The sequence below is a fragment of the Neovison vison genome, chromosome 12 (assembly GCF_020171115.1).
Source record: "Neovison vison isolate M4711 chromosome 12, ASM_NN_V1, whole genome shotgun sequence".
Lineage (NCBI taxonomy): Eukaryota > Metazoa > Chordata > Mammalia > Carnivora > Mustelidae > Neogale > Neogale vison.
Window position 1 is genome coordinate 123,041,675 of NC_058102.1, and position 21,797 is coordinate 123,063,471.

The following is a 21,797-nucleotide window of genomic DNA, read 5'->3' on the forward strand; positions in this document are numbered from 1 at the left end:
TTAAAAATCTTCTTAATTTACCCGTATAGTATATTCTTAGTTTCAGAGGTAGAGTTTAGTGACTCATTAGTTGATTATAACACCTAGTGCTCATTCCATCAAGTGGCCTCCTTCATGCCCATCACCCACTTATCTCATCCCCTGCCCCTCTTCCCTCTAGCAACCCTCAGTTTGTTTCTGAAACACGTTTGAAATGTGGGTCTTGTTCTGTGTTGCCTGGCCCCGTGCTAGAGAGTCCTAGTGCTTTTATTTAATTTTTAATTTTTTTAAAAAAGATTTTATTTATTTGACAGACAGAGATCACAAGTAGGCAGAGAGGCAGGCAGAGAGAGAGGGAGAAAGCAGGCTCCCTGCTGAGCAGAGAGCCCGATGCGGGGCTCGATCCCAGGACCCTGAGATCATGATCTGAGCCGAAGGCAGAGGCTTTAACCTACTGAGCCACCCAGGCTCCCCTTAATTTTTAATTTTTAAAGTAAGTTCCACACCTGGGGTGAAGCCCAACACAGGGCTTGAACTCACAACCCTGAGATCAAGACCTGAGCTGAGATCAAGGGTCTGACGCTTAACCAACTGAGCCACCCAGGCACCCCTCTCAGTACTTTTATTTTATTTATTTATTTGCATTTTATACTCTCAATAGATGCTGAAAAAGCATTTGACAAAGTACAGCATCCTTTCTTGATCAAAACTCTTCAAAATGTAGGGATAGAGGGTACATACCTCAATATCATCAAAGCTATCTATGAAAAACCCACAGCAAATATCATTCTCAATGGGGAAAAACTAAGAGCTTTTCCTCTAAGGTCAGGAACATGGCGGGGCTGTCCACTATCACCACTGCTATTCAACATAGTACTAGAAGTCCTAGCCTCTCAGTGTTTAGCACAGTGCCAGGGTTGTACCCAATAGACATCTCAATCCTGATAGTTGCGGTGAGGTCTTAGCATATATGTATTTAAAGTTGCATGAGTGACGATGCTTTGGATATTCAGGGTTGAAAATCACTAATCAAAGGATTCATCTAATTTAAATTGCTAGAAGTAGATTAGGCTAGAAAGGTTAAATTTTATAACTACATTTTAAGATCTAGGCTGATAAGATGTCATGACAGTATCAACTTATATACCACACCAAGCAGTGCTTCTCAGACTGAACTGTGGACCTGATGCCCTGATGACTGTGATAAAAGGCAGGTCCTGACTCAGCAGGTCTGGAGTGAGGCTTGTTTCTGAATTTCTGATGATTTCCTAAGTGATGCAGAGGTTGTTATCTGCAAATTGCACTGCGAGTAACCAGGGTTCAAGTCGGGGTTGTATCCAGGGAAGGACCCAGAGGCGAAGATTTAAATCTTACTATTTTTCCCAGAACTCTGGCTGTGATCATCTTCATTGTAAACTCAGGGTTTGGGTGACTGTGCCTGCTCATCCTCTGTCCCCTGTGTCTGCATTCCCTCTCTGTGGCCCTGCCATCTGCTGAGAATGACAGCAGTTGTATTGTGATAGAGACCCCCATCAGTAGTTTAATAGCCCCAATTTAAAAATAGCATTTCATTCAAATGAAGCACATAGTGTACTCTTTTTTTTTTTCCAGCTGAAAATTCTAGTTCTTTGCATGGAAAGGAAAGATGACTAGGGTCATCCGGTTGTCCCTAACGAGGAGATTCCCACCACCCCCCAACCCCACCTCACTCCTCATGCTGTCTTTAAAATTAAACAATCAGGACAATTGCATTATAATCATTGCTATCTGAACTTCTTCCAAATAAAATCACTTGCTTAAAAAGTAGTATTGGGGCAGCAGCTCTTCCTGCCCACGGGTCCTGTCCCCGTGCTTTAATAAACCACCATTTTGCACCAAAGATGTCTCAAGAATTCTTTCTTGGTCATCAGCTCCTGACCTCAGCCCACTGAACCTCACCTAGGTTCTAGAACTTCATCATATGGTGCCCAGTGTGGGGCTGTGAGTCTTTACATTTGGACTCTGAGCTTCAGTGCAAAATTGGTGAGTACTTTCTCTCTCCTTTTCCTTTAGTCTCATTTCAGGGACTTTTCAAGGAGTATGGTCTTATTGGAACACTTGAATGTCAGTTGCTCAGGCTGTAATCCTCTAGCCTGTGGCTGCTCTACGGGGAAGAGAGTATCTGCCTTTTGGCTGTAAGTTAGTACCCTGGCCGGAATGGCAATAAGACCCAGAAACTTGATACCCTCTCTTTATTCCTGTTCTTACATAAAGTTGTCTCTCTTGGGCACGGGACAGCCACCTAAGTCACCAGGACAGCTGCCAATCTTTTTTTTTTTTTTTTCAATTTATTTTCAGAAAAAACAGTATTCATTATTTTTTCACCACACCCAGTGCTCCATGCAAGCTGTGCCCTCTATAATACCCACCACCTGGTACCCCAACCTCCCACCCCCCCGCCACTGCAAACCCCTCAGATTGTTTTTCAGAGTCCATAGTCTCTCATGGTTCATCTCCCCTTCCAATTTACCCAAAAGCACATACCCTCCACAATGTCCAGCTGCCAATCTTAAGACTCCTGTGTGAGGTTTCCTCCTGATTGATCTAATGTGATCCCCTCCACATCCCTGGTCTAGCCACTTCTGGCTGAGAGACCTCCACTGGGAGCCGGCTGAAACCAGTACCCTATTGAATTAAAACGCAACCGGGGACCGTTTCCTGGGGAAGTTGGCTGCAAGGACCACATGTGTTGGAATGTTGCATAGACCATGATGGATTTCAGTCTTTACTGTTTCTTGTCAGTGACTTCTACAAACTGCTTATACATTTGAAAAATAACCGAATAAACGAGAACCTTATATCCTTTAAAAAAAAAAAAAAGAGTAGTATTGGCCCTGTCCTGTGATTTTTTTGAGTATAAATTAATAAGTAAATAAATAAATATAAGTAAATAAATAAATAAAATTATCAGTTTAAAAATTTGATCAAACAATACTAAGTCATTTCCAGATGTAGATAAGAAAATAGAGATCCAGAGAAGGTAACTTTCCTCAAGTTAATATAATAAGCACTTAAACATAGCACAAGATGAATGGTGATTTAAAAAATAAGTATTTAATGAAATTATTGTGCCTCTATATTTTTCAGATACTCACTGCTATGCTTCCCTCTGGGAGTTTTGCTGGTTGATCTTTATAAGGCATCTTCTTAACTTTGAAGGACACCAGGGATGCAAGAGAATAGGGATCATTTTTTCTCTGAAATTAGAAATATTTATTTCAATGTATTCCATGCAAATATTTTAAAAGTTACACAGGAAGGAATTTTAAAAGTTATAGGGAGCCATACAGTGGTTTTCAGTGTTTTCCATTTCCAAAGCAAAATGTCATTTTCCTTCTTTCTCCTTTTTTCTCTTTAAAAAAAATTCTCCCTATCCAATCATCTGTCATACATCCAGATACCCTTTGAGGCATCCATCCCACTGTCCATCCAACTGCCCACCCAGTTATTCATCCTCTTCTCAGTTCTAAAAAGAATTTGTCTTATTAACAAAATACTTGGTACAGTGAACGTTAGAATAAAAACAGAAAGTCAGATTCCTAGAAAGGGGCAAGCACAAGGATTAATATAGTTGCTGCTAGTGAAGAACAAAGGGGAGATAGAATGGGTTATAAAATTCTTAGTATTTGATAAAGGGAAATATTTTAGGAGAGAGGCTGATACTAAATTATAAAGAAATTTATCACATTTCATCTTGTACAGAAGACCCAGAGAGGGCTTAGTCTCAGCACTGTTAGGCTTTTGGGGTTGGATGAGCATTGTAGGATGTGTAGTAGTATCTCTAGTCTGTACCCACTAGATGTCAGCTCTACCCCACCTCTACCCCATACCTCTACCCACAACTCCACCCCAGCTGTGACAACCAAAAATGTCTCTAATTATTGTCAGTGTCCCCCATGGAGCAAAATCCCCTTGGTTAAGAACCACTGACTTAAAGCCATAGAATTTTTTTTTTTTAAAGATTTTATTTATTTATTTATTTGACAGACAGAGATCACAAGTAGGGAGAGAGGCAGGCAGAGAGAGACGGAGAAGCAGGCTCCCTGCCGAGCAGAGAGCCCGACGCGGGGCTCGATCCCAGGACCCTGGGATCATTACCTGAGCCGAAGGCAGAGGCTTTAACCCACTGAGCCACCGAGGCGCCCCAAAGCCATAGAATTTTTGATAAAACTTTGCAGCAAAAAAAATTTTTGTTTAATTGGTTCTTATATAAACTGTTGATTAAAGTCAAAGGAAAATATTTAAGACTCAGTCAAGGAAGGCCATTTTGAGAACATAAATTTCTGTGGTTCCCCACCATTTAACTTAAGACAGTGATTAGAGCTATCTAGTCTTGGGCTGTAGCTGATTCATAATGGCTCTTAAGAGCAGACTTAAAATTCAGGAATTTTGAGTATCAATTGTCAAACAGAGCCATTATTAAACTTCTATATATGTAACTTTCAGAAAATTATATTTTTAAAAAGGCAATACACACTCAAAACCCAGTATTTATTAAATATTTTGTTGTATTTTACTAGTATCTATGCTTTTCATAGTCTGTTGTATCTGGAAGGGGAAATACTATATGATGGTGTGCTAGTGCTTCTCTTCCCAACTCCAGATTTGGTGACGTCATGCTGGCAGCTCGAAATCGGCCATGGTGGGAATATTTACACCATGGGAATCAGCAAATGCTACACACTGGAGCTTTCCTCCCTCCCACAGAGCAGTTTATTAAACATTCACCAGTACTTCACCATTTATAATCCAATGTTGGTTTCCTGAGGCCAATCCATCAAGTTGGACTGTATAATTTTGTTTACCTTTTTTTTTTACAAAGTTTTTTTTTTTTTTCCTGTGACTGAATTTTTTTCTCCTGTCAATAAATCCCACTTACTCTAGATGATAAGGACAGGCCAGAGTACATAAAACGTTTAAATACTTCAAGTCACTGTATCTTTGGCTTTTTCCTTCTTTCTACCCTAACATTCTAAGATAAGTAATTTTATTCATTTGGAAAAATTATTTTTTGGTTATTATTCTTTGGATGTTCTCTTGTCTCCTAGCTTTTCCATTTTTAACTGAAAGTTGAAGTGTTTTTTATTTTTTATTTATTTATCTTAAATTTTATTTTTAAAGGATTTTATTTATTTATTTGACAGACAGAGATCACAAGTAGGCAGAGAGGCAGGCATAGAGAGAGGAGGAAGCAGGCTCCCCGCTGAGCAGAGAGCCCAATGTGGGGCTCACTCCCAGGACCCTGGGATCACGACTGGAGCCGAAGACAGAGGCTTTAGCCCACAGAGCCACCCAGGCACCCCTGAAATGTTTTTTAAAATGTGGAAAACTTTGCTCATAATCTCTGGCATGTATTTGGTGATTCAAACCAATTTTCTCTACCATCCTGGCTGGTAGGCACAGAAGGAACATGACTAAATTCTGGTCATGAGATTCTGCATCACAATTATATACTCACATGTATGTCTATGCTCCCCAAAATCCAATGAACAAGTTTTCACTAGTCTCCAGGTTCAATAAAAAAAATTGATAGAAAATAACTGTCTTGCTCTCAAAGTTATATCTTTGAGGAACAAATCAGCAGAGACCTCCGTCTCTGTCTCAACTCTAGATGGGAAGTTTTGTCCTGTCTGATTCTGCATTTATGAATATGGAAGTTTCTTAATGAGTAAAAGGTGGGATTTGAACTCTAGAATGTAGAACATGGAGAAACATATTTCTGAGGGGATTTCTATTCACCTCCTTTCTTGACCCTCTCTGCTCTTGGCCACAGTTTGATTTTCCCTTATGTTTTACTTTATCACCAATCCTTAGTATCCTTTCCAGTGGTTCACAACACCTTGGGTTTTGCTGAGCTTCAGAAACAACTGGCATCAGGGTCAGGGATTCTGATTCAGAAAGATGAGGAAGAAACTATATTTGTCCTACATTGTTTGCAATTTTGATCTTGTTGTTTAACTTATTATTTGTCTCTACTACTTTTCTCCTGAACAAGGTTATATAGAAATGGAGGGTATAAACCATGGGATATAGTGTTTATATCTTCCACAGCACCTTGAACAGTGTCAACCCTGGCCAACTGATCATGTAAATGGACAGTGAATGAACCTTCCCACCCCACATAACATCCATTTGATAGCACCTTATAGAAGGTTTATTTCTTTCAAAGGTTGAATTGGACTCCCTCCGCTATCAACTATATTAGAAAATTCCAGAAGTTGTAAGAGAGGTAGTGACATAAAATGGCGGCTGTGGTTCATGAATATGGGCTGTTGACCTGCCCCTCCACTATTTGATTCAGTGATGCAAACTGACACAGTCTGGGGCCGGAACAAATTAAGGTGTAGCCAAAGAGCCTGCAAACAATACATCTCATAGATGGAACTACTCTTTATTTTAAATTATTCTCCAAAACCAAGGTTTCTTTCATCCTCTTCAGTAGGAAAATGCATTTATTTTTTCATTTTCTAGATGCTCTGGTGCTCCAAAGAACGGGGAACGTAAGCAGTTAGGCTATGGTCAGCTGGGGCGACCAAAGGCATGGCACAGGTAAGTATTTAATTCATGAACGACAGTTATGAGCACAGTCATATTATTGATTCCACTTTCAAAGTTGAATGCTTTCAGCCAGGGTCTTCACATAACAACTGCATTTTTTTCTTTTCTTTTTTTTTTTTAAAGATTTTATTTATTTATTTGACAGAGAGAGATCACAAGTAGGCAGAGAGGCAGGCAGAGAGAGAGGAGGAAGCAGGCTCCCTGCTGAGCAGAGAGCCCCATGTGGGACTCGATCCCAGGACCCTGGGATCATGACCTGAGCCGAAGGCAGTGGCTTAACCCACTGAGCCACCCAGGCGCCCCAACAACTGCATTTTTCTTGGGTTTAAAAGAAATTTCCTCTTCCATATAGCAATCTACTCATGTAATAGCAATCACTGCCATACTGCAGGCAATTTAAGTTTGAGAAAGCAGCTGGCGTTAATATCCCTTGACAATATCTTGGACCTTCAGCCAGCCCCAGCTAGTTACCAATCCTCAGAAAATGCCCTGCTCCTCTGTCACTCCTGCATGATTTTGCCCATGGTTTGCAGCTCACTAGCTGCTTCTATTCTTCACTTTTGCATAATGATTTGCTTATGATCTTGGTACTAATAAAAATCCTTTAGCTGGTAACAAGTGGAGAGTGAGGCTTTTGAATTGGTTAAATACATGTTGTGGCTGGTAACATCTTGAGCCCTTCCACTCCGACCTTCCCACTGCTTAATTCCTTTTCAAGAATTCTTTTTGACCACATAGGCCATGTTTAAGTACTCAACATTTGCCAGAAACAAAGCCTTATATGATGACAAAACCCAAGCAATTACTGGTAAAATCTTACACCGTGAAGGATTGTTTCCAGCAACAATCACAGGACAGGGTATCATTTAGGACTAATCTAAATAAAATCTGTTTCTGACCAGTTTGCATGTTCACCAAGTGGACAGAAACAAACATAATGCAGCAAATCATGTCATGCAAGAATTGTAAACTTTCTAGTTTGGATTAGGAAGGCAGAAAATGTTTACCTCCTTCTGGATTGCATGACAAAACCATTAAAGACCTCCAGTATGTAGTATATTCTTAGAGCAGGAGAGTCAGGGAGGGAGTGAGGGAAAGAGATTGCAGTAAGGAAGGCACTCTTCTTTGGCACTCAGATTTCAAGACTGGAATAAGCAGAAACTGGGCATGTGGAAATGTGGGCTATGGCGGTGCATAAATGCTGGTGACTTGAGCCACTCTTTCTCATTTTGGTTTCGGCTCAGGTCATGATCTCAGGGACCTGGGGTCCTTGAGCCCCACGTCAGGCTCTGTGCTCAGCAGGGAGTCTGCTAGAGATTCTCTTTCTCCTTCTTCCCCTCTCCCTGCTCTCTCTCAAGGAAGTTAATAATCTTTAAAGAAAATAAAGTAATCACATTTCCCTTGACTGTGGGGTCATAATGATTTTAGTTCTTCACCAAAAAGTTATTCTCCCTTATTTTAGTAGGATGTGATGCCCAAAGTAATAAAAGGAATGTATGGTTATCATTGAAGACTGTATGGGCTTGGGAATTCAGTGAGACTGCTCTCCTCAACTCCTGAACTCTGAGATAGGAAGTAACAACCTGAAAGCAGAGTAACCATGAGCAAATTGATGGAAAGGAAGTGTTACTTGAAGAGGTGCCTGGTGCATAGTTGGCACTCCATGGTATTTGTTTAGTGAATGAATAAATAATGGTTTAACTAAAAAAAAAAAAAAAAAAACCCAAATCACATAAATTGTGTACTGCACTTATCTCTGGTACAGGCATTTAAAACTGGGGGTTATTTTGCCCCCCAGGGGACATTGTCAATGTCTGGAGATAGTTTTGATAGTGCCAGCTGGAGTGTGGGTTGCATCTAGTGGGTGGGGGGCCAGGGATACTGCTAAACATCCTATAAAGCACTTCCTATAAAGCATTTTATAATCCTATAATGAAAGGTCCCCCACAATAAAGAATGATCTGATTTAAAATAGTATGCTGAGGGACGCCTGGGTGGCTCAGTTGGTTGGGCAGCTGCCTTTGGCTCAGGTCATGATCCCAGCATCCTGGGATCGAGTCCCACATCGGGCTCCTTGCTCGGCGGGGAGCCTGCTTCTCCCTCTGCCTCTGCCTGCCTCTCTGTCTGCCTGTGCTTGCTCTTTCTCCCTCTCTCTCTGACAAATAAATAAATAAAATCTTTAAAAAAAAATAGTATGCTGAGATTAAGAAACCTCACTTTTGGTTAAAGAAAAAAAGCTTCACAACCACCATTTCAAAAATACCTTTAACTTTCTCTGTATTTATTTTAGAAACAAAACTAAGATTTGTGAGACTACAGAAGTATTTTGAAACCCAGAAAACATGAAAATCCAGAGCTATTAAATTCTGTATTTATTAGTTAGACTCAAAAGCATTTTGCCATTTGATTTTCTACAGTGCAGTGAGCCAGATGAATTTTTTAGTAGTTAAAATATGAGCAAGAATGCATAGATTTGGTAGGGTTTTTAATTTAGCTTATTGTCCCCTCTCTAAATCCTTTCTAAACAACAAGATCACAACATATCACTTAAATAAAATCACTTAAATAAACAGCTCTTCCCAGATGGAAAAATTAATTTGTTTAGTATAAAAAATCTTAAAACTTTAAAATGCACACCGTCCACAGAATTATCTGTGGCAGCGTCAGATGCCATAGTACAGATACCCTGAGGCAGCCAAGAATTTACTTATAACACTTATGTGGAATATCACTGAGATGTGTCCTTGCTGGAGCCCAGGCTGTGGGAATATCCCTTTTTCCTTCTTCATTGATTTCTATTTTGACCCTTTTGGGCATACAGCTTTCACTATGCACTTGTACTCACCATCATTCTGCTAATATTTACTAAAGAACTACTATGTACTGGGTGCTGGGTAGAAAATGGTGAGCTAAATAGATTTATTTGAAGCTAAGTTGGTGTCTAAACGTCTTAGAGACAGGATATTTACATTGTCTTCACCTAAAAGATGAAGGATTATTACTCAGCCATAAAGAAGAAGGAAGTCCTGCCTTTTGTGACAACACAGATGGATGAGAAGGGCATTACACTAAGTAAAATAAGTCAGAAAAAGACAAATACTGTATGACATCACTTAACATGTGGAATCTAAAGAAGCAGAACTTAGGAATAGAGTAGATCAGGTTGTTGGTTGCCAGAGGCTGGCGGGGGATGGGATTGGGGAGATGCTGGTCAAAGGGTACAAACTTCCATATACAAGATGAGTGAGTTCTGGGTATCTAATATATAATTAAAAATACCATATTGGATTCTTGAGAGCTGTTAAGAGAGTAGATCTTTAAAGTTATCACCTTCCCTACACACACACACACACACACACACACACATACACACACACAAAGGTAATTACATGAGGGGATGGAGGTGTGAACTAACTTTAGTGCAGTGGCCATTCCAAAACATATCCATGTGTCCAGTCATCATGCTATAGCCTTAAACTTCCATACGTTATATGTCAACAATGTCTCAATAAAGCTGGAAAGAAAAGGTCTTCACCTGATGGGAAAGATGACCAGCTGATCTTAGCTGAACATCTCCACAGACATGTCTTAACAATTTTAAAAATTAAAAACATTAAAATATGTTTAAAATTTTAATAAAAATGTCAAGTTAAAAATTAAAATTAAGTCTAAAATTTTTAAATGAAAAAATTCAGAATGTTTTAAATTTAAAAATTAAAACATTTAAAAATCCCTTTTTGGAAAGCTTCCTGCCAAGCTTTTAAGGAGAGGTTCCCTTGCAAGTATGTGTTATTACCTGGAGGAAGGTCTTGGCCCATAACCGTGATCTGACTTTTAGGACAGCGCTTTCTCCTCCTTCTAGCCTCCCCACTGCACAGGAGATCTGTAAGCACTCGATATTTGTACAATTCTGCAACAAAGCAAAACAAAATAACAGGAGTGGTGGCCAATCAGTGTCTTTAAATTGTAGTGGAAAATCAACATTCAGTTTATCTGCACTGCATTTTCTCAGAAGTCAGCACCTCATTCATAAATCATTCATTTAAATGACAAACAGTTACACAGAAACAACCAAGAGAAAACACAGTTTGGTAGTAATGATGCATCAGTTTTACTGGTGGTGTAGAGATAAAATGGAACGTGAAATACGATACAAGATTTAAGCTTTTTTTCTTTCCTAAGGACTTGAAACAACCCTCCTGCAGCAGTGATTAGATTGTTCTGTTTCAATTTCATTACTCAGAACGTGGGAAGACATTTCTTATAGACACTTACAACACCTGACCCTGGACTAAGCAAGTCCTGAAAAGGCTTCAGAGGAAGCTCCCTGTATCTATCTTATCTCAAACGCCCAGTGTTCTCAACCCATTTTTTCTAAAACATTCTTCTCTCTCAATTACTTCTTGGTGATAAAACAGAATCTTCTTCAAGTTCCATCCATTAAACTGTTTTTAACCTAGTTCCTAGTTTTGCCAACTTACAGTGGGTAACTTTTACTCTATGAAATGCATGTTCCAGGGATGTATTTGTTATGATGACATTCTACCTGTCAAATCGTATTTTCTGATTAGATCCAGTATTTGGATCCAATTTATTTCAATTTATTTATTTCAGTGAACCCTTCTCGTCCATTTTCTGTGTACCTAGGTACAGGATGGTACTTCTTGAATTGTACTCTGTCACTTATTTGAATTTCTCGAGTGGGCTATGCTTTATTTATTTCTCATGTCTCCAGCACTGGGCTCTGGCCTATTGATGCTCAGTAAACGTTAGTTTATTGAATAGTATGAGGAGGATTTAATGGAGGCATTTCACTTTAATGAAATTGCTAAAGCACAGAGTAACTTGAGGGACATATTGCCGTGAAAACCTTTTCTGAGAACTTCCAAACTCTCTAAAAGCAAAGCAATCAGGAAGGCATATCTGATAAATTCCAGGGAGGTCAGACTTCGACATGCTGCTTCCAAATTCAGGTGGCAGGGCTGTTCTTATTCTACTAGGGATTAGGGCACTGAGGTGTTTGGAGTTTTGTGCCTCTGGCAGGAGTAGAAATCCTGGAGGCACTGCAGTCCTTGTCCCCTGTGAGGACCCTCATGTTTACCTACATGTCATTACTGACATGCTGTGTATCTCCAGGGCCACCCTCTGCAGGCAAAGGAGGCAAGTGAGAAGGAGGTAATTCTTAGAAGCCCCCCCTGGAGCTGTTGGTCCTGGTGAGCTTAGCTCTGTTGGAGGATTCTGGGGAAAGAGGAATCTTGAAGGGTGAGAAAGAGTGACCTAGCAGTCTAGGCAGACAGAGACAAGACCAGTGCGTGTTCAGAAAAGTGGAGAAAAGGGTACTCGGGGCCAGGGTGGACAGATGGAAATGAGAGAGGAATGAGAGAAAGTCTAGGTGGTAAAGAATGTTCCTATTGGAGTCAAGGTGTTTAGATTCTATTCAGAAGGTCCCGTTTAAGCAAGGGCTATGATGGGGTTTGGGTTTTAGGGGCAGGTGTTATGGGAGGGAATAATAGGGAGAGGAGAGTGGGAAGCAAGGAGGGTGACAAGGACTTGTTACAAGAGTTCAAGGGAGAGGGGAGGAGGCCTTGAACTAGGTATGGGAACAGAGAAGGGGAAGATGAAGTTTGGGGAAGTTCAGGAAGTAGAATAGGAGTTGGTGACAAATTGGAAATTGGGATGAAGGAGAGGGAGGACCGGAGGGAGCCCTTTTGGCTTGGGGAACTGAGTGGATGGGCACTGACATTACTGAGATCGGGAACTCTAGAGGAAAAGCACATTCTGGGGGTCATGGAGACAGAGTTCTGGACATGCTGGGGCTCGGGTGGCTATCAGGCATCCAGATGAATATAGACGCTGAGCCCCTCAGGTCTAGAGTGCAGCAGGGATGGCTAAGATGGCAGGAGGCCTGTAGGCATGGCTGTAGTTCATGACCATGCAGAAAACATTTCCCTGAAGGAGCTAAGTCGGTGGGAGAGGGGAGAGACCTGAGGTTGGTATCCTGAGGTACAGGGACATCTGAGGCTGGGCAGAGTAGAAGCCCACAAACAATTCTAAGAAGGCACAGGCCAGCAGACTGGAAGAGAACCAGGGGAGAGTGTTTTGTGGGAGGCCAAGGGACAGGACAGTTTCAGGAAGCGGTTAATAGTATCATAGGCTGAAGAAGGTTTGAAAGATAAGGTTTCTGTAAGCTGAGGAGGGAAGGGACAAGAAGAAAGCCTGGCAAGAGGAGATGGTATGGTCATTGTAAGAGCAGCAGGGGCCTGAGATGAGAAAGACAAGGACGTTTTTGGGCGGAGGAGAAATGTATTTCAGTGTGGCAGATATGAATTTTTCTTATGCAAATTGGAAATTATGATCCCAGCACAGGATGTTGGCACTTTGCACTTTCAAATTCCTAATCAGAAATGGGATTCAGTAAGTTGTTTTTAACTAAACAAAAACTGTAGGAGGTCTTATTGAACTTTTGATTTTAGAATAAACTTTGTATAATCACTTTCTATCCAGAACTGTTTTGACTTGAGGACATAGGGAGGCATATGATTTGCAATTTTTGAACCAATAAAAGACAAAAGAGAATAAAGCACAAATTAACAAAGTCAGAAATGGAAATCAAGAATTGCTTTGCTTTCATCTGCAAGTAATAAGTTTCTATGATACTCAGGAATTAAAAATAATCTTACATTAAAAATCTTTAATGAGAAAGAATGGGTCAGAAAAAAACCTGACCCTAGAACTGAAGTGCATATAATTTTTTCTTTCTTTTTTTTTTTTTTAAGATTTTATTTATTTGACAGAGATCACAAGTAGACAGAGAGGCAGGCGGGAGGGTGGGCTGGGGGCAGGAAGCAGGCTCCCTGCTGAGCAGATAGCCTGATGCAGGGCTCCATCCCAGGACCCTGGGATCATGACCTGAGCTGAAGGGAGATGCTTTAACCCACTGACCCACTCAGGTACCCCAGAAGTACATATAATTTTCAAAAGAACTTTAGCTACTGATCATCTCTCCTGCCTCAGTGTACTCATGAGACTTAGACTAAAGCGGGAATTGAAAAACTTAAGTAAACCCTGATTTTCTAAATTGTTGGTTCCTATATAGGTTTGGACACTGGTTCTCCAGAGGGCTTTCACATTGATACTGCATATTAGAATTCTATAGATGCCTATCATTGTTTTCTTTTTTCAAAATTTATTAAATTTTTTGTTGAAGTATAACTGACACATAACATTACATTAGTTTCAGTTATATGACATAATGATTTGATATTTGTATATATTGTGAGATGATTGCTACAGTAAGTCTAGATACTATCCAACACCACAAATTTATAGTTTATTTTATGATCTTGAAGAGCTTTAAGATCTGCTTTCTTAACACCCATTGAATACACAATACAGGATTGTTAATTGTAGTACCATTCTGTAGGCCACATCCCCAGGACTTAAATCATTGTTTTCCATTCTATTGTTTCTCTTGGAAACTTTCTTTAAACAATAATATGTGGGATTTTATTAATTTATCCTAAGCTGAATAAATTATCCTAAATGAATTCATCCTAAACTAAGAGTACTCTTAGGTTTTGAAAGACATTACCATGCCATAAAAATTTATAGGGACTTGAACCAAAATCTGCCCTCTGCCATAGCTTTTTGCCAGGTAACTTTAGGTACTTCTATTATAATAAACATTCCTCTCTTGATGTAAGTTTAATTGAGTAAGTTAGACTTGCTCAATGTACGTTTCTGTCCATTTTCTTGTTTGAAACTTCTTATGAATGTTAGAACATATACAAGACACATTAAAATAAAACATTTTAGCCTCTTTCTTTCTTTTTTTTTTTTTTTTAATTTTAGCCTCTTTTAAGTGTGGAGTTTCACCTTGGGATGAGTAAGAGCATCAAATTGAAAATACTGACTCTTAATTACTCTCCACAGTTTTGCAAAGGTTTGACTAAGCTCAGGAAGATCTACCACAGTTTCCCGTGCTAAGACTATGCAGGGTTTGGGCCCAGGAAATCAGAAGACCCCATTCTCATCTTTTCTGAATCAGCGGAGGAGTCTGAGATGCAAGGACACGTGGGACCACCACCCACCCCAACCCGAACCTCCTGGCCCAGCTCTTTCCATACTCTCAGCACTCAGTGTTTGGGAATGGGCTCACAGCAGGAGCTCTGTGTTCTGCAAATGCATTGCATGCCATGTTTTAGGTTTTTAGCATTATTTTTTTTAAAAAAGATTTTATGTATTTATTTGACAGAGAGAGATCACAAGTAGGCAGAGAGGCAGGCAGAGAGGGAGAAGCAGGCTCCCTGCTGAGCAGAGAGCCCAACCCGGGGCTCCATCCCAGGACCCAAGGTATGAGATCATGACCTGAGCTGAAGGCAGAGGCTTAACCCACTGAGCCACCCAGGCGCCTTTAGCATTTTTTTTCTACTGTGGCCTGTGTGGCAGATTTAGAAGAGTGAAAACACTATAATGCAAATACACCTTTGTCCACAGGGAAGAGTCCCTTTTTTTCAGGGCTCACATTTCCTGTTGTCAAAACATGGCAGGCAGATCTGAGCTTTGAATGAGACGGAGAAACAATAGTTGAAGTTCAAGTCTTCTGTGTTTGGGATTTCTGTCCAATCCAGTCTTTCCTCTCTGATTTGCACACACTGGGATAACTCACCAGAATTTTTGCAGGGCTCTGTCTGTGGGGCTCTGGCATCCGCACATCTCTCTTTCTGACAAGATGAGGGATGGTCGAATTTCGCAGAAAGGCACTCAGCTCGGGGGTGTCCTCTGGGGAGGCAGCGGGCTGCAAAGAGAAAGCAAGAGATACCTTGTCACCTTTTCATTAGCCTTGAACTCCAGGCTTTTTTTCCCCTCAGAGGACTAGAAGTCACAAGAGAAGCTGGACCTGTCCTGATTTACCAGAAGTGTGTTAAACCACAAAATGAAATAGATGGGCAGGAATAAGCCTTCCCATTCTCCAATCATAGGAGCTCCTGAAGGACGGGGAATGCATTCCTGGAAAGTTTATCTTGTAAGCATGAGATTTTAAGCAGAAGTGATTCCCTCAGAAGGAAGTGACTTTTCAAGCATGGGTCATTATTTTCCTGTTACTTTTCTCTCATCATATATCAGTGCTGGTGAAACGCAGGAACATTCTGTGTGGTGGGACAGATCCTCAGGTGGCAGGAAAGTGAGGTGCTGGCCATAGAGAAAGAGATGTAGTCAAGGACCCAACATCAGCATGTCTGGCCCCACACTCCTGAAATTATAAGAAATGCTCCCTCAGGAATGGATCGAATTCTAATAAAAATGAGTTTTCCGAAGCATGCCACATGAACATTATGCTGTAAGGGAGCTTGTTTAGAGCCCGGAGTTTGTTTTGTGAGTGTTCTAGAACTCAATGATTTTATCTCAGACTCCATGCTTGGTACATCTGATAGCTGAATAAATATTTTGAAAGTGCCAATAAATCACACATAATATTTCATTAAAATTCTTCATTTAAGACTGATTGTCCTTGTCCCTGCCCCAAGTCCCCCCCACACATGTTCTTTTAAATGTTTTCTCTTTGTAGCTCCAGGAGCAGAGTGTGTGTGTGCGCGTGTGTGTGCACATCTCGTTATTAGATGTGTGTGTAGTTTTTCCTTTGAGATTTTCATGTTTCATTTCTTTTTTATTGTTCACTGGAAGATACGTTACAGAGTTAACTCTGCATGTAACCAACCTGCAGGGCAAAGGTGCTGGAAGGACATTCGGAATGTTCCTTTATTCCTGTAGTGGTAGCAGTAATAGTAAAATAATAGCCCAAAGAGAAGACAGCTCCGCAGCTTCCTATGTGGTGACGTCAGATGCAGCTTGTGGATGGGTGAAGACCACGTTTGTGGGGGCCCCCGGTATATCATCATTTACAAATACTTATGGGCTGCCTCTCAGTAACACATAGGACTTACTCTGAGCCAGAGAATGAACATATTACACAGCAGGGGTTGATAAAACATGCTTCTCTCTTTTAGTAATATTGTTTTGCAGATAGAGGAATGTCCCTCCCAAACACTACACTGAGGAAGTCTTCAAATAGCTTACCGACTAGTTTTTGAAAGTGGCATTCCAGAAATTATTTCAAAATATAGAGCAAAACAAGACAAAATAAAACCCCAAAAGCAAAAATGAACAAAAAGCTAAAAACAAGGAAGAAGTTATCCACGAAATGTAAACAACAGTTACAGCCTGTTTTCTAGATGAACTCTGGGAGCCTGTTTCACAATTGATTGTGAACCCGCAGGTCATATTTTTCCTGAATCCGAAACCTTAGAGGTGAGGGCCTCTTAGCACCACATTAGGCAGGCGTTCAGTTCAGCAAACAGTTTGCTAAGTGCTCTGAGAAGCTGGTGGTAAACACTCAACTATCTTCTTTAGAACAAATACGAAAATTGCTCTTTTCTGCAATAAGGAAGAAATTATTAGTAAATATGGTTCTTTCCCTAGCTGCTACTCAGATTTTGACTTCAACAGGGATTTTCTATTTGCATAAACTCTTCACAAAACTCTTCACTCTGGGATAGGTTTAAATATATGAGCTAAAGGGATACTGTCTAGCTGGAATGTGCAATACTGTTGGAAATGCAACTTTGGAAGAAAATAGTTGGGTGCAATCAGATTAAGGGCTTTTTGAATCCAAACAAACACAACATGTACTATCTTCTTCTTATTTGTGATTTCTCTTTGGGTTTCAGGTATGCCTAATACACAAAAGATGGTGGACTTTCCCTCATGTAATCCTTTGTCTATAATTAAATTGAAGTAGAGACAAACCTAGGAGTTCAGTCTACCATGTAATTTTCTTTAAGGCATAAATGTTAAGGATTTGTAAGGAGAGGAAAAAAAAATAGATTTTTTTTCTTAACGTCCTGAAAAAAGAATAGTTCATCCCATTGGTGATTTTGAAGCTTTTCTTAGTTGCTGGACATGTGTTTTTATATTCTAAAATTTACAGGAGAACCTGAAGACCCTCTTAAGGAGAAGTTAAGGCAAAGAGAAATGGACCCTGGAGAGTGTATTCCCTTTGGTGGCTAAAAATTGGACCTATAGGTACTGTTAAAAATAAAAGATGAATGATTGTTCTCTCTTGGGGGCGCATGAAAGAGACAGAGAGACGGAGACAGAGAGAGAACGTAAGTGGATTGGGAGCTGTAACAAGTTTCTGCATTCGGAATTAATAAGGAGCAATAAGTAAATGGAGGCAGTTATGAAGGAAAAAAATTCTCTCGAGAGTAAGACAAAATGATGCAAATTTGCCAAGCCAAGCCACAGTCTGTGTGCTCACCGATTAAAACAAAACAAAACAAAAACAAAAAACCCCCAAAACTAGTTGCAGGGCTTGGCGGATGATCCTTGTGTTTCTGCTTCCATGTTTGTGCTATCTGGTTGTAATTTGGGATTCCTGTGAGAATGGTCTTGTTCGAGGCAGTTGGAACCTCCAGCCTTCCATGGCTCCAGAGCCTGTTCTTTATGCAACACTGGCTTTCTCCCTTGTTGCCGTTGCCCTCATCTAACCTCTGCCACATCATGTGGACCTCGGCCTCCTTTCCTGAGTGGGGGGCCCAGAACATGGTCCTGTGATTCTAGCGCAGGTCGAAGCCAACACCTCGCTTGTCCTACCCTTCTGGCTACAGTGTGACATCCCACAGCCCTTTCTCCCTCTTTTTCTCACCCTTGGCTGTTCATGATGAAACCTTGCCAGCTTAAAAAAGTCCTTTACTCTTTATGTAGCTTGGGTTCCTCAATAGCGTCGGCTTTTTCAACTACATCTTATCTAGAGATCACAGCCTGTCTGGAGGACTCTCCAAACCCCAGGATAAAGTCCACCCAAATAAGATAATGGATAGTTGGAAGTCATTATTTTACGGCCTTGAGAATGGTTTAAGAAATACTTTATTCAACTCTAAAATTTTATTTCAAGAAGGATCTGGAATGAATTAGATTTAATGGATTGGCCCGAATGCTGCAGACAGTTGACTGTTTCACAATGTTTTAGATGGCAGGATGTGCTGAAATTGCCACATTAAAATCCTCTATCTCTGAAGGCCGGGGGCAGAAACTTCATGGCCCTCTATTTACGACCCTGTGTTCAGAGAAGGCAGAGAAATGAACTTGATGAAGTGAAATCATCATGGGAGGAACAGAAAACCAAAGACGGCAGCTGTTTCACTGGGAAGCAAAAGGAAAAGCAGAAGGGAATGTCCCCAAGGCAGTGTCCCACCTTCTGGGCACCAAGAGGGGCCACGCATCTCACTCACTTTTCCTGAACCCCGTCACCCATGCGTGCGTGCTCCTGTTTGCCTTCATACTTTGGTAACAAAGCAGGCTAAGTGAATCCCCACAAGCCTGGTATGAAGCAAGTACTAAAAAACCTCAAAACTGACAGACTTCTAGTGGCATCTGAGTGTGTCCCCAGTTTAGTCACTGATGTTTTGTATTTGGGCAGCAAGTGAGGTGCGTGTGGGTGAGAACTTTTGCCCATGGCCTCCTATGATCACAGTGGTAGCTTTCAAAGGGAGTCTGCTCTTCAAACCTTGGGGACATGAGGGTCACTTGGTGGGGCAACTCAGCTGTACCAGTCAGTATTGTACAAGAAAAAGTGTATCCCGTTCAGGCCTTATCAGATTTCGAGGCTTATGTGAGGAGAGTCCAGTTTGGAATGCATGTTCAATTTATAGATGGGTTGTATTTCAGAAGGTTTGAGGCTAGATGTTTGGCACTCAGAATGCATTTCTCTTAGAGACAATCTTTTAAACGGTGGCTCAGTTTTCAGGCCAGCCCACAAAAACCCTACTTTATCTACAATATGGCTTTGATGAGTAAAACTATGTATTTATAATAAAAAGTAAAGCCAAGAGGTTGCTATCTGAGTAATTAAAAAAAAAAAAAATAGGAAAGGGCGCCTGGGTGGCTCAGTGGGTTAACCTGCTGCCTTCGGCTCAGGTCATGATCTCAGGGTCCTGGGATCGAGTCCCTCATCGGGCTCTCTGCTCAGCAGGGAGCCTGCTTCCCTCTCTCTCTCTCTTTCTGCCTCTCTGTCTACTTGTGATCTCTCTGTCAAATAAATAAATAAATAAATCTTAAAAAAAATTTTTTTTAAAATAGGAAAAAAATCCACATTGTGTTAAATACATTAGTTCTATTAAATGCTAATAGGTTTAATTAGCAGACATGAGAAATTATTTTGAGATGTTGTGGAGACCCTGCAGTGGGGGAAGGGGTCCAGGATATTTCAAAGGTTTTAAAGTTGGTGGCATTGGTTCCTTGGAGCAGATGGTCTAGAAAATGCTTCTGAGGAAATCTGGACAGTTGCTTTTTCATCAGCACGTTTGCTTAGACATTTTGGGAGCTGCAAAGAAGCAGTGAAGGAGGGAGCCACTTTCAGTGGTTAAGTGGGGAAAAAAAGGAGAATATATACAGGAGGCGAAGTGGACAAAAAGGTGTATGTGACCTGCAGAGAAAGCATTTTGCTGAGGGAAAATGAGTTGAGTGGCTGGAGAGGCAAACATGGTAGGGAACTTGAAAATCCTCCAGAGGATACTTGGGAAAGCTGAGGTGGGAGTTTTCTCTCTGACAGGCCCACAGCTGGCCTGGGATATTCTGGTGGCTTGTCCAGTGGGCACTAGAGCATCCTTAGGAAGGGCTTGTAGACCTTCTCACAGATGCAGATGTTTCAAGAGGCACTCACTAATTGTTCTTTTTAAAGAAATTGTAGAACCAAATCATAAGTAATTTTTTCTTAGTGGGTAAGTTAGACTGAATGATAGGATTTACTTTTTTTTTTTTTTTTAAGAGTTTACTTATTTATTAGAGAGAGAGAGAGAAAATGAACGGTGGGGAGGGAGAAGAAGAAGCAGACTCTCTACTGAGCCGGGAGCCTGATGTAGGACTTGATCCCAGGACCCTGAGATTATGACCCAAGCTGAAGACAGACACTCAGCCAACTGAGTCACCTGGTGCCTGACTAGGATTTAATTTTTACCTATATGAATGTGTTTTGCCACCTTATTCCTTTTATTAAACCTACCCTTCCTCTGCTTCTTAAAGAACTAAGTTAAAAAAAAAACTACAGATGTTTATCTTCAAATACCTATTTTTTAAAAACTATTCTTATCTTTAAATATCTATATTTACCCACTTAAGCCCCCATGTTGCATCACCACTTCCTCATATCAGGGAGATCATATGATAGTTGTCTTTCTCCGCTTGACTTATTTCGCTAAGCATGATATGCTCTAGTTCCATCCATGTTGTCGCAAATGGCAAGATTTCGTTTCTTTTGATGGCTGCATAGTATTCCATTGTGTATATATACCACATCTTCTTTATTTAAAAGAACAGTAATTAGCTTTGATGCAAGTATCTGAAATTGATACCTAGGTTAAAAAAAATTTCCCTGGGGCACCTGGGTGGCTCAGTGGGTTAAGCCTCTGCCTTTGGCTTGGGTCGTGATCTCAGGGTCTTGGGATCAAGCCCTGCATCAGGCTCTCTGCTCAGCAGGGAGCCTCCTTCCCCCTCTCTCTGCCTCCCTCTCTGCCTACTTGTGATCTCTCTCTGTCAAATAAATAAATAAAATATTTTAAAAAAATTCCCAGACCTATTCCATTGAAGGTAACTAGATGTAATAAATAATTTGTTCTTTACTAATTTCCAATTCATATTTAAGACAGAGAATAGACTGTTTAGCTTTTATATTATCTAGGAATAAATAAATTTGCCAGGTAAGTTTATAGGGACTTCACCAATAACTTACTTATTATCTTAAGAAGAAAATAATGTTCAAGTACTCTTAATTTGTTGGTAGCTGATTATATAAAATATACTGATAATTAATTAAAAAATCTATTTATTGATAAAAAAGCTTTTTTAGAATCTCTGGGTTATACACACTAAATACAAGTGAAAGTACTCAGAGGACCTGAAAGTAAAAACATTTCAAGTTTTTCATTATTCTGAATTTCAAGCATTCTTACCATTTGTCATTTTGGGAGCTATTCCTTCATATTGTAATCAAATCATCTTATAATCAATTTCCACAAACTGACAGTTTTATAGAAGAAGCATAATTAAGTTGCATTTTAAAAATTACTAGCCTTAGGGGTGCCTGGGTGGCTCAGTCAGTTAAGCATCTGCCTTCAGCTCAGGGTCCTGGGATGGAGTCCTGCATCAGGCTCCCTGCTCAGCATGGA

The 21,797-nt window shown here is 40.5% G+C and overlaps 1 protein-coding gene across 1 annotated transcript in view; it reads right to left on the minus strand.

Annotated features, from left to right (window-relative positions):
• ITGA8 (integrin subunit alpha 8) overlaps positions 1-21,797 on the minus strand; it is a 174,666-nt gene that overhangs the window by 11,459 nt on the left and 141,410 nt on the right. Inside the window, exons 26-28 of the mRNA XM_044227132.1 lie at positions 15,245-15,373; positions 10,373-10,486; positions 3,114-3,215 (exon numbers count right to left, since the gene is read on the minus strand). Coding sequence (XP_044083067.1) covers positions 3,114-3,215; positions 10,373-10,486; positions 15,245-15,373 — 345 coding nt within the window. The remainder of the gene's footprint in view (positions 1-3,113; positions 3,216-10,372; positions 10,487-15,244; positions 15,374-21,797) is intronic.